We start from the raw sequence: 15612 nt of genomic DNA, 5'->3' as shown, positions 1-15612 counted from the left end.
AAAAAGTCCCCTCGCTGCCTTCCCTGGAAGGCAGGGATCAACTTGCTTTATGTTTCTCCCACAACTAGGAGCAGGCACTGGAGCTTTGCTTTCCCACAAAGAAATTTAAATATTTTCACTTTGCACCTTTTTTTCAGGGGGAGGGAAAGGAGAAAGGCCTGATGGGTCATAGGAAGCTGATCTCACCTCACAGGTCTGGTCCTCCAAAAATCTTCATGACCACAGCCCGTAGTGGCTCACCCATTGCCTCCTGAGGGGTTTTTGCCTCTTCAATATCAAGAGATGAAGCTCTGGCCGGAGCCAGCACAGGGGTTCTGTGCTGCTGCTGCGGCCATGCTGCCCTCCTGGTGGGGAGGAAGGGGTGCTGGAGGTTGGCAGTGGCGCAGGGTGAAGCTGCCTGCCCTTGAACCACCTCTGGGTTTTTCATGCTCTCAGTTCCTGGCACAACCTGGCCCAGCTGGAAAAGCAAATTTCATCACCCACAAGTAGTCCTTAAAGATATTTTATCTCCACAAGGTTGTCTTATTTCCAGGCGTTGCTGTCACATTCCTCACCTGGAAGCTGCTCCCAGCTTTGCCTTGTTCAGCTTCATCACATGTAAGGGGCCAGAGGCAGATTTGGGGAACTAGGGGGGCAAAATTTAACCAATTCCGCCCTTGTGGTGCCATGCAATAATTTTTTTTTTTTTTTCGGCGTGCCTTAATTTTCCTCCCTTCCCTCCCCAGTGCCTGTGTTGAAAAAATAAATGGCCCTGAAAGGGGGGGAAAAGGGCAATCAGATGGTGCAATGGGTGTCCAAGCACGTCATGGCCCCATCTGCAGGCGAGAGATTGGAAGGCTCCTCCCTTTTTGGCTGATAAAAGCTGGCAAAGGGTGAGACAGGACTGAGCTTTGGCTGAGCCTGTGCCAGAGAGAGGAAGAAAAAAATCCCAAGAGGAAAAAAACCCAGTGGAGAAGCAGCCAGTGGAAGGAAACCATCTGGAGGGACCCCAAAACGGCACCAGCAACAACAAGGAAAGCTCCAAGAAGGTTTGAGTGAGGGGGAAAATCCCAGTGCTGATAGGGGGGTTACATCACCCTGATGTCTGTAGGGGGGGAAAAGGGGATTTTGAACCCCCTCCCCATCCCATGAACTCAAGAGGGGAAGTGGATTTACCCTTGCTTTGGTCTCAGGATCTTTGTTTCAGATTTAAAGGTGTTTTTGCCCTGGAGAGTCATGGGGATTAGTTGCTTCTCATCTACTTGTAACAATCCACCTGGGGAATTTGGGTGAGAAACAGCATGGCTCCTGCTTTTATCTCCTTTTGGGTGATTTTCTCACCTTTTTCCCACTTTTACTCATCACCTTGCTGCTTTAATCTCCTTATCTGCAGATTCACTGAGGAAAACGCATGGAAAAGAAGCAACCTGTTTATTTTCAACTGTCACAGCATGCTTTATTCAATCGTTTTGGGGCATTATTACTCATTTCCAGGGTCCTTTAGCACAGGCAGCCCCTTGTTTGCATGCAAAACCCCACACAGAGTTCCAGAGGATGAATTTGAAGCCATTTGGTGACAGCTCTTATATCCCTCACACACATTTTCTCCAAGGTCAAGAGCAAATTTCTTCACAGGATTTCTCTGGACATGAGAGGTGAATGTGGCTTATCTCAATTTAGGGACTTTCCTCACTCAAATAAGCTTCGTCAGATTTGATTGATGAATGGTGGAGACAGAGATGGATTTAAGCTGGATAGATTCAGCCTTCAGCCAGCATGAGGAATGGAGATTTGGGGGTATAATAATATCTACAATGGAGATGGGTTCATCCCAATGTGCTCCTCATGTTCCCTTCATAGTCATCAGGGAATTAATTGATTTAATCCATCTCCAAGGGTTTCCCATAAATGAACCAAGCTCTGTTGCAACTGTTGAAGAAAAAAAATGCTATTTTCTTGAAGTATTTTGATTAAATGTGGTGATTAAACCCATTTTTTGACATAGAAAGGAGCAGAAGCTGAGATGTGACTGAAGGATAATAATTAGATTTTATTCTTTCTTTCCTTTTCCTGTGCCTCCAGCCAAGAGGAGAGGACACTGTGGGTGCAATGGCTTTCTTCCTCAAACCACGGCCATGCACATGGGACCTTGCCCTGGACTACCACACCGCCAAACAGTTTGAAGGTAATCAGAGGTGGCCAGAGAGGAGCAAAGTACCAGTTCCTGGTGTTTTCTGGGCTGAGATGTTCAACGGAGTTGGAGATTCTCCAGCTCCACCTTCTGTCTCCCCAGGGCCTCCATCTCCAACCTCCATCTCTTTGCTTTCCCATGTCCATCCTCAACTGGATATCCTCCATCTCCAACTTCCACCTCTTCACTCTTACATCTTCAGCCTCACCCTTCCTCTCCCTTTCTCATTGAAAAGTCATCAGGGAAGGCATTTTGGGGGTGTGTGTTTTCTAGGCTTAAATTCGGCTTCTGATTTGTTCTCTGGTTTGCTTTTCAGTGGATGTAACCCTGGACCCAGCCACAGTGGGTCCAGAGGTGATCCTCTCTGAGGACCTCAAAGAAGCTACATGGGGTAGACCTCAGTGCCAGTGGCCTGAGGGTCCAGGCCGATTCGACACAGATCCGTGCATGCTGGGCAGCAAGGGCTTCACCTCGGGCCGTCACTACTGGGAGGTGGAGGCCAATGGGCGCTTCTGGGCTGTGGGGGTGGCCTGTGAGTCAGTTCAGAGGAAAGGCCAGGTCCTCTTCAAGCCTAACACTGAGATCTGGGGTTTGCAGAAGTATGATGAGCTCTGCGTTGCCCTCACAGCTCCATCCAACACCTCTGTCCCACTCCTCGATGGGGAGATTGGGGTGTACCTGGACTACGAGGTGGGACAGGTCTCTTTCTATGCTGTCAGCAGCCACCAACGCATCTTCACTGTCCAGGCCTCCTTCAGTGGGGAGAGGGTCTTCCCCTACTTTTGTGTGCTTCTCTCAACCATTAAACTGTCCCCCAAGGGCTGATGCCCTGGAAGGACAAAAGCTGATTGCATCATGGTGATTGAAAATGCTCAGGTGCTCCTCAACTCTTTTTTTCCAAATCTTGGAGTCAATTCTGGTCCTAACTCCATCCTAGATGTCTCTGTTTTGGGTTATGTCCAGGGGGTTTTGGGTCTGAGCTCAGCACGGCTCACATCAAGTTGTTAAGTTTGTCCAAAGTTCATTAACAGAAGCTGGGCTTCCCTGTGCTTGTTTTGAGCTGAAAACTTTGCTTTTGCTCCCAATTTCAGCCTCCTTTGAAGGTTTCTTTTTCTGAGCTCAGTGCCTATGATTGGGTGGGTTTCCAGCACAAATTAAAAATCTTAATTTTTACAGGCTTTGCATTAATACCAGCCACCACCTCATTTTAAAACTGATTTTGTCATCACAAGGATGTGCTCACACCCACTTCTCCCACTCTTTTCCTCTGCTGTTCCCCTCGCTTGAGATTTATTTCCAAGTACTTAGCCTGTAAATATACTCAGAATATAATAAATCTTTTCTTCTCTAAGAAGCAGAAGGCATCTTCATTTGACCCATCACCAAGTTGCCCCATTCCCAAAAAGAGCCCCCAAGGCTGCCCTGGCTCCCCCCTGCATTCCCAAGAGCTATCCCACATGGGTCCCCAAAGGCTGTCTTGTCCCACCAACACCTTGTTGGTCCCCTGGAAATCCCAATAACCCCTTGCCCAGGGGGTTCAAAACCTCTTTGAGGTTTTCTTTCATGTCCCTAGGGTGCAGCAGATATCTGGGTGTGGGAAGGCCTCCCTGCAGCACCCAAGGAGCTGACACAGAGGTTTGGAGGCCGTCTCATCCTGTTGCCCTTGCCTGAGCTCTGCAGCTCATGTTTATTACAAATCCAGCTCCTCTCAGTGCTGCAGTGGGAGGAGCTGAGCCCATTGTCATCCAGGTAAGCACAGAGCCCACCACCACGGATTTGAAACCTGGAAGGACAGAGGAGATAACCCCCCTCAGAAGGGGCAGCAGGGAAAAGGAGAAAACTCATACATAGGCTTTCCTCAGCTTCAGTTCTCAGGCATCCTCATGGGTACCAACATGCCAAAATATCTCTATATATTTCTTTTATAGGAATAGAACTAATTCAACATCAATATGCCAAGACTGACACTGATTTATTTCTATGTCTAATATGAAACCCAAAGCTTTGCAAGAAAAAAACAAACTTAAAATAAAAAAATCTAAACTTAGGATTTTCTCACCAAATGCACCACTCCCACCTTTTAGGTCAAAGGAGAAAACAAAGATCAGTTCCATGCAAAGTTGCCCTTCCCAAACATTGTCCCATTGCTACCTCTGGATGTACCTCAAGTACAAGAAGAAATGTACAATTTGTGGCTGAGGAAACACCAACCAACAACATAATAATGAAAAACATGGACTCACAGCTGAGATAGAAGTGAGTGGTTCACCCATTGCCACGGCTGCTCCTCATCCTCCCGCAAAAGACCAATCCAATGCTCTGAGATGCCTTTGTATCTCATGACAAAGCTCTGAAAAAGAGAAAAAGGAAAGATTTTTACCTTCTTCCAACTAAAAATATCAATTTTACGAGTTGCTCATGCTGCTTTAGGGCTTCTTTGGAGCTTGAACATTTCAATCTGCTACCAAAAAGTGTCATCTAGAAACAAGGATTTATTCCTACAGTTCTTTCAGCAGCTGGCTTTGGTGAGGAATTTAAACAGACCTATGATGACACACCCCCAAGGGCTTTTCCACAGCTTCTCACCCCAGATCTTCCCCAGAAAGATCCTGGAAGAACAGTCAAAGAAACCGAAAGATTTCAAATACATTGGTTTGGGGTTTTTTTCCCCATGCTGAGCATGTCCTCTTGTCTCCTTACCAAGTCCTCCATGCTGTCCAGAATGGCCAAGGAAGCACCTAGGGCTGAGCAGTTGTCCTGGCTGGATGTCCAGTTCCCCTCAACCTCCGAAAAATAGTAGCATTTTCCTCTGTACCTGATCCAGTCGAAGGGACACTGGAAGCAGGGCTGGGCATGAGGCTGAAAAGCCTGCACTGTCATTAAAAATAGAAGAGCATTAATGTGCATCACCTTCCCCTTGCCTCTCTGGGATGGGGAGATCATTCTCTACCCCATGGCTTCCAAAATTCTTGCATCTGCCTCAGCTGTGGGCAAAGAGAAAAATTAAGATACCAGGAGAAATCCTGTGAGAAAACAAGCTCAAATCATGGCCCAGCTTGTGATGTTGGACAAGAAACATGGGTGCTGCACCTTCAAAGAAAGAAACAGGGTGTTAGACTTCAAAAAACCACATTTTAAAGAGAAATTTCAGAGTAGCCCTATCCCTAAACATGTCCTTGGGTGTTGCTCTCTGTGATTAATGCCAAAGTAGTGAAAATGACAGAAAAAAATTCTCTTATTCCTGCAGACTTCTTGACTTGGTGGGACTCATGCCAACACCTCCAGGCCCCTTCTTCTTTGAAAACAATACTTTTGTGTGACTGTACTCCTGAAATGGCTCTTCCTGTTGATTTTCTAAGGGTTTCTAGATAACATCAGCTCCTACACCAAGGGGATGGGTTTGATCTGCTGTAGAAAGGATGGTCTGAAACGTCCGTCTCCCAGAGAGAACAAATTCTGGGGTGGGTTTTGTCTTCCCTGGGAACATGGACATAGATCTGTCACAAATGCAACGACCCAAAATATCTCAGAGACATTCCCTGTGAGACTAAAACCTTGACATTCACCTGCAAAAGTGATGGCTGTGATGAACAGAGCCGTGAAAAGCACTGCCAGCATCACCTGGCAGGCAACACGTGCCTCCGGCTTCATCTCCATGCTGTGACCTGCAGAAGAACAGACCTTCAGTGCCTCTGTGAGGGCTCCCAGGGCAGCAACATGCTACAGGTCATGCCAAGATGATGAAAGGTTGGTGTCATCCCAAAGCCAGTGGCCTTGGTGTCATTTTGGGTGAGAAATACCAAAAATTCTTCTCCATGTGGAATAAAATTATTTATTTTTTTATTGATGGGAACTCTTTGGGGAGCAGGTTCCTCCCCAGCCCCAGATGCAAACTCCTGCAATGCACCATAATTTAAAATTTGCTTTAATTTCTGGGGTTTCCTCATTATTAAAGTGCAGTGGAGTTTTTTTCCACCAAAACTAAGACACTTTGGGTCATGGTGCTTCCATCTCTGGATCCTCTGATCCAGAATATGCACTCTCCCCTTATCATGAGCAAAGAAAATTATGTTTCCTAAGGGTTTTACCTAAAAATCTTAGTGTTTTCATCCAGTGGGACTTGCCACATTTTTTGTTTAAGGTTTTCACTTTTTGTTCCCATCACATGAACCAAATTTCATGGGAAAAACCCTCTTCTCCCCTTTTCTCCCTGGAAAAATATTAGAAAGTAAGTCAGAAGCCAAATATGCTGAATATTAAGAAAAAAGTTATATTAAAAAAATTTTAAACTCAACAAATGAAAAATCAACAAATAAATTTAAATTTGTTTTTTAAAAATCCATTTTAAAAAAGCCACAATTGTGCTAAACAAAAAAAAAAAAAACAAACCACATTCCTCAAAAAACTTAGTCCCCTGGTTGGGTAGAATAAGATGATGGAAAAGGCCCTAAAAGTCCCTTTTTTACCTTATTGTGTGCCAAGGGGATGATAGAGATGGGAGCAAAATCAGGAGAGCTGAAGCAGGGCAAAAGGGAAAGCTGATTTCTCCAGGGAAAGAAGACAATAATAAATACTTTCTGATCTCTCCAAATGAGATTTAAACACCAAATTTATTTCTAGGGCCTTTTACAGTTCAATTCTTAAAAAAATTTCTTTATTCTAATCCAGAATAAATCAGAAAATTGGAATATTCGTAGAGGGGAAAATACCTAAAAGAATCAGTTACCCAAGTGCCTCTGGAAGGGTTAATACTAAATTACAATAACCCATCATGTCTGAAATTAACCTGTTCAGAGCAAAAATTCTATCTGCTGAGTGACAAAAATTTTCCCTCAAGGGAAGTGTCAGAAAAAGCTTTCCCCCCCCGCCCAACCTTACTTCAGCTGGGTTTTATTCTCAAATTACAGAAGTATCAAAAAACCTCCAAACCCAGTGATTCTACAGTTCATTGCCCTGCAGTTACCTGTCCTCTTGCTCCTTTCCATGCCCAAAAATCCAGAATAAACCCTCATTTCCTCCATTTTTGGGGTTCCTCCAAAACAGGTGCTCTCGCCTCACCTGCCAAGCAAAGTTCCATCTCTCAGAGGTGTCACGAAGGCTGTCAGTCCCCAGTTAAAATTTTCTCACCATTTAGAATTTTCTCCCTGCACCATATTTAAACTTTGCTCCCCAGCTGAAGTTCTCTCACACAATTCAAATCTTGTCCCTGCAATTAGAATTTTCTTTCCCCCCAATTAGTTTTATCTCCCTAATGATACCTTTCTCCCCTCAGTTAAAATTTTCTCCCTGCAAGTTTTCTCCCTGCAACCAAACTTCCACCCCAAATTAGTTTTCTCCACCAATCAAAATCTTCCCCTATTAAAATCTCCTCAGTTAACATTTTCTCCCTGCAATTAAAATTTTCTGCCATAATTAAAGTTTCCTTCCTGCAAACCTTTCTCCCCATGAAAGTTTTTCCCCCTGTTGATATCTCCTCACCTCAATTAATATTTTCTCCTCAAATAGTATCTTCTCTCCAAAATTAAGGTTTTCTTGCCTAAATTAAAGTTTTGGGGGTTTTTTTGGTTTGGTTTTTTTTTTCTCCTCCCACTTAAAATAATCTCCCTCTATTAAAATCTCCTCAATTAAAATCTTCTCCTGCAATTAAAAACTTCTCCCTGCAATTGAAATTCTCTCCTCCAGCCAAACCTTAAGACCACCTCCCCTTAGCCTTCAAGCTCATCCCAAACCCCATCACCTGTATCTGCTCTGTGGGAACAAGCCTGATGCCGAAGCACAACCTTCTCCTGTGAAGAGAAACAAAGTATTTTTTTTTAATTGTTTTGGTTTATTTTATAGTTTTCTGAGGGATTTTCCTGTGCCTCCTCAAGGGCAATGCAGAAAGGGCTGCCTGCCGAGGGCCACCTGCCGACCCACTGAACCAGGGGTTCCCCTCCAGATCCACCTGGCATCACTTCACCCTCTTTTCCAGTATTTCCGGATTTTTTTTTCTCAGCTAGGGAGATGGATTCTCCAAAAATGCTTTTTTTAGTGTGCAGCTGGGGAAAACACTGCTGGGGATTGCTCTGTTCCAGGAAGTAAGGGCACACCAGAACAGCCGTCAGGGATTCTACAAGGATGAAGTATAGTTCCCTTCAGCCCATTTTTTTACTATAAAAATATAAAAAAGTAAGTGTTCTTGGAATTAAGCTACCCAGCTGCAGGGGTTTACCCTAAAACCTAATTTATTTTGTGCATTTTGAGGGTTTTTTGTAATCCCTGGTCACACACCACTGGTGCAGCTGCTTTTGCAGAGGGCAGGAAGGCTAGCCGATAGCAGTTCACCACAAAAACCTTCTGTGACAAGGAAAAAAGGCTGCGGGTGGAAAACAAACTAAAAATAAACATGAGATATTAAAAATATAAAAATAAAAATTAAATAAACTCAAATTTAAAACTAATTTTTTTAAATTAATTAAAAATTTAAAAATAATTTTAAAATAAAATAATTCTGTGCTTTATTACTGGAACCTTTGGATCTTTGGGTTTATCCTCTTATTTACCTTATCTGGCTGCTAAGTATTGGGGCAAATTTCTGCTTTATTCCTTGCTTTTTTTTTGGGTGTCTGAGGAAAAAAACATCATTTTTACCTATATAAGAAGGTGTTGCTTTGGGACATTATGTTACTGGCTAAAACCTGGGATTAACGTCAAAAATAGCCTAAGAAAAGGGAGGGGAAATGGTTATCGTAGTCTGGAAATTGGTGGTCACTCCATGCAGTTGCCAATGAGTCCCAAACCTGAAGTAAACACAGGTCTAGACGATGTAAAAAGACACATCAGGAGTGGGAGGAAAAACAAAATAAAATAAAGTAACAAAATAAGCTAAAATTCATTAGCAGCCTGAAGGTAATCCAGATTCTCACATTTTCCTGGGCAGGAGCTGGGCAACCCCTGACCACATTGGATCTCTCTGCCCCAGGATAAAATAGAGGCCAAATATTGTGTCAAAACCAGCAGAATAAGTCATATGGAACAAAAGACATTTCAAGTCACTCCCAGCCCATATTTTGGGGAAGAAACACCAAATGTCACCTGTCTCCTCCTCACCTGATTACCTGCCTGTGGTCACACTGATCCAACTCCTGACATGCTTCAGCCTCACACTCGAAAACCTTATTTAAAAGATTTTTGAAATTATTATTTTTTAATCTTGTTTTCACAGATGTTTAGCACAGCCACAAACCCACAGATGTTTCTACACCTGCAGGTGTGCCACCTCTTCCTGGCTGCAGGACACCCCTTCCCTCACCACCTCCGATTTACAAAGGAAGGCTGTAGAATACATATATTTATATACATATATATTTGCACAAACAAAAAAGCAGATAAAAGCCCCAGCCAACACCATTTCCTGGAGCCGGATGCAGACATGAGTGCATAGCTCACAAGGCAAGAGGTTGTCCACAGATGGTGTCACTTTTGGGCTGCTCCTGGGACCTTCTGAGTGACCATGGCTGGGGAAATCGTTTATGCTGATTTAAAACATCTTGGGGATGTTTCTTCTGCTGAGAAGCATCGTGGTAAGTCCTATTTTGGGGGGGAAATGCTTGTTCCAAGTTTTGGGAAGATTTTCAGATGTTTACTTTTGGGTTTTCTTGCTTCTTCACCTCCGTGTTGAGGTTCCCATGACCATGGAGAACATCTTTGTGGGTTAAATGTCTTCTAAGGTGGAATCCTGGCTTGAAAAGAGGAGGAAAAAGAGAAAGGAAGGGAAGAGAGAGGGTGACAGACATCTGTTTTGCTTCCAAGATTCTTCACCTGGGGGGGCAAAATGGGTGCCAAGAAGCCCAACATGAGCCAACACAGCTGGATGGGAAGGAAAGCTCCTGAGATAGTGGCTAGAATCCTTGTGGAGATGAGGGCTGGAGAGACCTTTGTCTCACCAACACCCAGCTCTACCAGGAGCTCTAAATTAAGCCAATTTCAGAAGGTTTCCAATCCTTATTGGATCCCCATGGGCTCCATCACTGGGTGCCCAAGGGTGCTCCTGAGCCTCCTGCAGCCCGTCCACCACCTGAGAAACCACCCTCACTGTAAACCTCATCAGTGGTGATTTACATTTTTGGAGGAAGCAAAGAAGCTGTAAACTTCTGCTCAAACTCACCAGTTTGACAGAGAGGCTTTTTTTTCCACCTCTAAACCCCCAGCTTTTTCATCTTTCATTTTTTTAAAGCAAATGTGGCCTCTTTCAGCACCTGCCTTGTGTCCATGGTGGCACGGGCTCCTCCTCATAGCCGGTGGGCTGGGGCAACTCATCCTGTTGGTCCTGGTGGTGCTGCTGAATGTGCGGGGTGAGTAGCCAGCTCTTATCTACATCTCACACCCCAGTGAGCAGCGGGGGAGGGGAAACTGGGATTCGTTTCAGCGTTTTCAGCCTTTGGAGGGGACAAGGGGGTCCTGTGCAGATGCAACATCACCCACCATGAATAAACCCCTTCTGAGTAAACTTAGATTATACTCACAGCTATCATACAAGGGTGGAGGATACAAGCCATGTTTTTCAGGCTGGCTTAAGCAACTGTATGAGAAAATGAAACCCAGTTTTGTGGGCTTTGTGGTTTTTATCCCTAAATGGCTGCAGCGTCTCACTCTGGATTACTGCTCCAAGTTTTTCAGTGCTCCCTGCAGCCAGCAGTGACAAGCGTTCCACAGCTAGGCAGTGAGATCCAGGGAAGGAACCAGATGGAGCAGTGCATGTTTTCATCCCTGGTGCAGTATTTCTGCAAGCCCCGAGGTGACAGCCCCACAGGTAATCCCCCTTCCCACCTGTCTCTGCTGGGAGATGCTCAGGTGAGACTTTTATGGGGGTCTTCTACTGCAAGGACAGAGACCCTTAGACCCTTGGGGTTGTGAGGCCACCAAGGGTAATTTGGCAAAGAGGAATGTTGCAAGGAAGAATCCTCTTTTCCATGCAATTTTTGCTGATCCCTCCCCCATGGAGCAGTGTCAGCCCTAGGGAGGAGGTTCCTCACCACTCTTCCTCCACCTCCACCGGCCAATAACATCCTTGAGGTCACTCAACCTCAGTAACCCTCCTTCTCTCCGGTGGCTGTAAAAACCGCATCAATGTAAAAAATTCAACAATGGGGAAAGAGCTGGGGTGCGGGATGGGGAATCCCTCAGTACCTTCAGCTGGCGGCTGGGGAATAACCTGACAACCCTTCAGAGCCTCTCATGGCTTTCTCTCCTCTTCAGCCTATGCTGGCTGCAAGCTGTGTCCCCAGGACTGGCAGCTCCACGGGGAGAGATGCTACTGGCTTTCTGAGGAATTGGGAAACTGGACTCGAGGCATGAAAAGCTGTGAAAATCAGGACTCCCAGCTGGTGGTGCTCCAGGACAAGAAAGAGAAGGTAAATAGGGAGAAGAAGGCTTGAAAAGGACATCAAAGTCCTGATTTTCAGGTGGGCAGGGAAGAAAAAAGTGCCTAGCAACAAGAGGGTTTGGGGAAGCATTGAACATATGGGGGACATTCATGTCTCATCAATTTGGGAGTCAGATTTACCCCATGAATTTGCTTGCCATGAAACCCTCCACAGAGAGATTTCGGGAGAAACTGGTCACCTCTATTTTCCAGGAGCACATCAAGACTATTGCAGGCAAAAGCCCACCACCGGTGTGGATTGGACTAAGGTCACATCAGAAGGCATGGAGATGGGTGGACAACACACCTTTCAACCCCAAAATGTGAGTGTACCCACAGTCTGTTGGTGTAAACAGCAGCTTTGCTCCATTTCAGACCCAGTTCATGCCCTGACCCATCTCTCCAAGATGTTGAAGTTTATGCAATGGTCTCATATTCCCCCCAACAAAGCTCTATAGACCAAAAGTTGGGGAATTGTACCAGAGCACAGTAACCCCACAGCTCCCACCAGCCCCGTGGAATAACATGGCTTTTCTTGCTCCACACATGCTCCTCACAGATCTTACTGCAGGCACAGCAACTCTCCTCAAATCTGGTCACCCTCCAGCAAGAATCAATGCATGCACAGTGAGATGGTGCAGTAAAAGGGCAGGGAAACTCACTCCCACTTCTTCTTTTCTGCAAGACTTGGAGTCTCCTCTTCTTCAGCAATACAATTTTTGTTCTACAGGCTTGGCACCTCTCTGCAGGAGATGGGTGAAGGGTGCGGGACACTGAGAGCCAAGGACTTCGAAGTTTATAGATGTGATGCTGAACACAAATGGGTTTGCAAAAAAAACCCTTTCCTACTCTGCTCTGTTACAGCAGGAGATGAGGAGAAAAGCAATGCCTCCATCTGACAAGCACCCACCGCAAAACGCCCATCCCACAAGACACTTGCTGCCATTATTTGGGGTGAAATAGCCCCATCCTCACTGTTACAGCTTTGTGGGAGATTAAAGGGTTTGCAAATCCTCTTGCCAGGAGGATCAAGACCAGTTTTGGGGGCACAGATGAGCCCCTGAGCTGGAGAATCAGAAAGGTCTGTGCCTCAGGCACAGTGTTGATAGAGCTGTGGCATCAATAAAAGCTTATCAAACTGGTTTGCTTCAATTCATTGAAATAACATAGGCAAGAGCACAGATGGCACATCATGCAAAGTTCATATATAAACATTGCAAATTTCAACTCAAAACAGCTTTTGTGAGTGACAGATGTTACCCATATGCATCTCTCCAGGTACAGCTGAGAGTGTCAGCACACTGATGCAGGCAGCTGGGTTTTGCCCAAGTTTTGAGGATTTGGAGGGGTTTGTTTTTCTTCTGAGTTGTTTTGTTGTTGTTGTTTTGGGCTTATTTGTTGCACTTGTTTTAGAGAGGGTTTTTTTGTTGTTTTTTTTTGTTTGCTCATTTTTGAGGTTTTTTGGATGGCAGGTTGGGGTTTTATTTGGTGGGTTTTGTTGTTTTTACCAAATTCCCTCCCCACCCGTTTTATTGATCTCTTTCAAATGGTAGAGGAAGAGGGAGAGGGAGAGGAGAGAAGGTTCTGTGAGATTTGGTTGATACTCAAGGATCACCTTCTACAAGATCAAAAAGCTCCATCACAACAAGTAGGAAATGAAAGGCAGCTGGAGACTGGCACAAGTATGTTGCTCCTAATTGAACTCAAAAGGGAACACACAGGAGTGAAAGCTGGGACAGGTGATGCAGGAGGAGTACAGAGTTGCTGTGATAGCACCAGGAAAGCCAGGAGTTGAATCTAGCAACATTTCTGCACGTGAAGGGGAACAAAAGACGATTCCATGTGTAGTTGAAGAAAATAGCAAAAGGAACAAAAGGACAACTAGGGAATATGTAAACTCTTCCTGAATGGGGTAGGGGTGCTGATAACAAAGCACATGGAAAAGTCTGAGTGTCTTGGGGTGACTTTATGATGTGTATCCCATATCGCTGCCTATGCCCAGAAATTCATTCCTGTGCCTTTCTATGCCTCTAAACTGAGCCTGAGAGGGGGAAGGAAAAAACTGAGCAAAACTTTTGCAAAGCAGTTTGCAGCTTGTTCAAGGTCACACACAGATAGCAATTGGTTTTCCCCACTGCGGCAGGGGAGGGAGGAAGCACCCGGCTTGCTGCGCCCAAGACAGTTTTTTTGGCCAGTGGTTCAGCTGCTTTGCTCTCTGGAGAGAGACTGTGAGTTGAATTTTTCCTTCTCTGGAATTTCGGACGTTCTCCCTTTTCTACTGGACTGCTTGATTGCTGTAACATCAGAGCACATCGGGAGGACTTTCCACCGGGCACAGAGGGCCTGGCCCCGGCCCAAGCCCCAGCTCCGAGGAGACCAAAGGGAGGACTCTGACACTTTCCCAGGTTTTTCCTCCACAGTGAAAGATTTTACCATTTAACATTATTTTCCTTTCCCGTGTGTTTGTTAAATAAATAGTTTTATCTCCTTCACTTTCCTTCGAGGAAAATCTATCTTTTCCCGAACCTGGTGGGGGAGGGGTGGTTGTGCCTTCTCTCAGAGGATATATTTCTAAATTTGGCCAAACCGGAACACTGAGATACTCAATACTTTCTTTGTCTCCATGTTTCCTAGTATAATTGTCCTTTAGGAATCCCAAGCCCAGAAAACAAAGGGAAAGTTTGGAACATGCCTGAACCTCCATGGGAGGTAAATCAGATTAAAGAGATCTTAAACAAACTGTACATACATAAGCTCATGGAGCATAAGATGTTGGACCCACAAGTGCTGAGGAATGCCACTGCAAGTCCACTCTTTATTATCTTTGAAATGCCATGGCAAGTGGGAAAGATTCCTGAAGACTGGAGGAAAAAAAATTGTTACTCCTATCTTCAAGAATGGCAGCATGGAAGATCCAGGGTACTATAGGCAGGCCAGCTTCACCACTATCTCTGGGAAGATAAAGGAACAACTAATCCTGGAAGCCGTTTTTCCAAACAGGTGAAGCACAGTATGGTAGTCAGGAATAGTCAACATAGATTTACAAGGAAGAAGCCATGCTTAACTCACCTGATAACTTTCCACAATGCAGATGATGTAACTGTTTTGGTGGATGATGGGAGAACAGTGGAAGTTGTTTACCTCAACTTTAGTAAGAATTGTGCCACTGGCTCCCCTAACAGCCTCACAGAACAGCTGGCAAAATACAGGTTAAATAAGCATACTGTGAGGTGGACTAAAACAGCCTACCTGCCAGGCCCAGACTGTTGTGGTCACTGGTTTAGAGGCAAGCCATTAGTGGTGCATCCAAGGGGTCAGTGCTGGGGCCAGCATCTTCACCAATGACCTTGAGTACAGCTTCAGCATGTACACAGTACACAGCTAGGAGGACTAGCTGATCTATAAGATGATTGTAAGATCAGAGATAAGATAAGATTCAGAGGATCTTGGACAAACAGAAAAAGGATGTTTGAGAGAAATCTCTTAAAGGTCAACAAGGATGATTGCAGAGGTTGCATCTGAGGAGGAATAACATGTGGCACTGTAACATGCTGTGGCCTGACTGACTAAAGAACAGCCCCATAGAGAAGGGCTTGAGAGTCTTGGTGAACAACAAGGTCACCATGAGACAGTGATGCAAGCAGATGGCAAAGGCAGCCAACAGCCTCCTAGACCACATTAGGAAGGGAATTGAAAGCATGTGGAGGGCCGTAGTCTTTTGTCTCTACTAAGCACTGGTAAAGCCACATATGGAGCACTGTGTCCAGCTACAGGTTCCCCAATACAAGAAAGAAAAGGACTTACTGGACCAAGTCCAGTGAAGAACCACAAAGATGACTAGGGGACTGGAGCATTTTCCGTATGAGGAAAGCCTGAAAGAGCTAAGACTGCTCAGCCTGGAAAAGAGAGCCTCGGTGATGTCTTACCCATGTGTTTAAATACCTGATGGGTTGGAATGAAGAGTACAGTGCCAAGCTCTTTTCAGTGGTGCTCAGAGACAAGAGTCAATGGGCACAAGACAAAAACCGTGAAATTCCAT

The 15612-nt window shown here is 45.1% G+C and overlaps 3 protein-coding genes across 13 annotated transcripts; 2 read left to right on the top strand and 1 right to left on the bottom strand.

Annotated features, from left to right (window-relative positions):
* The first annotated feature begins 729 nt into the window (after window positions 1-729).
* LOC125319865 (E3 ubiquitin-protein ligase TRIM58-like) lies at window positions 730-3524 on the top strand. Of its 6 annotated transcripts, none has more exons than XM_048291580.1 (3): window positions 730-1268; window positions 2062-2164; window positions 2487-3524. In XM_048291580.1, the coding sequence occupies exons 2-3, from the start codon at window positions 2089-2091 to the stop codon at window positions 2993-2995; spliced, it is 585 nt and encodes a 194-aa protein (XP_048147537.1). In that variant the 5' UTR covers window positions 730-1268; window positions 2062-2088; the 3' UTR covers window positions 2996-3524. The 6 variants fall into 6 exon arrangements, with proteins under 6 accessions (XP_048147537.1, XP_048147533.1, XP_048147534.1 ...); XM_048291576.1 differs by having other exon boundaries at window positions 730-1634; XM_048291577.1 differs by having other exon boundaries at window positions 731-1028.
* A 100-nt stretch (window positions 3525-3624) lies between these two features.
* On the bottom strand, window positions 3625-9310 carry LOC125319864 (C-type lectin domain family 2 member B-like). Of its 5 annotated transcripts, XM_048291570.1 has the most exons (8): window positions 9260-9310; window positions 7908-7956; window positions 7134-7228; window positions 6259-6380; window positions 5737-5835; window positions 4871-5043; window positions 4414-4520; window positions 3625-3953 (listed from the first exon to the last, which is right to left on the bottom strand). In XM_048291570.1, the coding sequence occupies exons 4-8, from the start codon at window positions 6278-6280 to the stop codon at window positions 3740-3742; spliced, it is 615 nt and encodes a 204-aa protein (XP_048147527.1). In that variant the 5' UTR covers window positions 6281-6380; window positions 7134-7228; window positions 7908-7956; window positions 9260-9310; the 3' UTR covers window positions 3625-3739. The 5 variants fall into 5 exon arrangements, with proteins under 5 accessions (XP_048147527.1, XP_048147526.1, XP_048147531.1 ...); XM_048291569.1 differs by lacking the exon at window positions 6259-6380 and having other exon boundaries at window positions 9260-9309; XM_048291574.1 differs by lacking the exons at window positions 5737-5835; window positions 6259-6380 and having other exon boundaries at window positions 9260-9309.
* A 267-nt stretch (window positions 9311-9577) lies between these two features.
* On the top strand, window positions 9578-12913 carry LOC125319407 (killer cell lectin-like receptor subfamily G member 1). 2 transcript variants are annotated; one of them, XM_048290526.1, is made up of 6 exons: window positions 9578-9732; window positions 10405-10503; window positions 10821-10961; window positions 11408-11562; window positions 11787-11896; window positions 12304-12913. In XM_048290526.1, the coding sequence occupies exons 1-6, from the start codon at window positions 9663-9665 to the stop codon at window positions 12470-12472; spliced, it is 744 nt and encodes a 247-aa protein (XP_048146483.1). In that variant the 5' UTR covers window positions 9578-9662; the 3' UTR covers window positions 12473-12913. The 2 variants fall into 2 exon arrangements, with proteins under 2 accessions (XP_048146483.1, XP_048146484.1); XM_048290527.1 differs by lacking the exon at window positions 10821-10961.
* Window positions 12914-15612: the final 2699 nt, after the last annotated feature.

This window comes from Corvus hawaiiensis, chromosome Z, assembly GCF_020740725.1.
Source record: "Corvus hawaiiensis isolate bCorHaw1 chromosome Z, bCorHaw1.pri.cur, whole genome shotgun sequence".
NCBI lineage: Eukaryota > Metazoa > Chordata > Aves > Passeriformes > Corvidae > Corvus > Corvus hawaiiensis.
The sequence above is the reverse complement of the archived record's forward strand: the minus strand, read 5'-3'. Positions and strand labels throughout refer to the sequence as shown.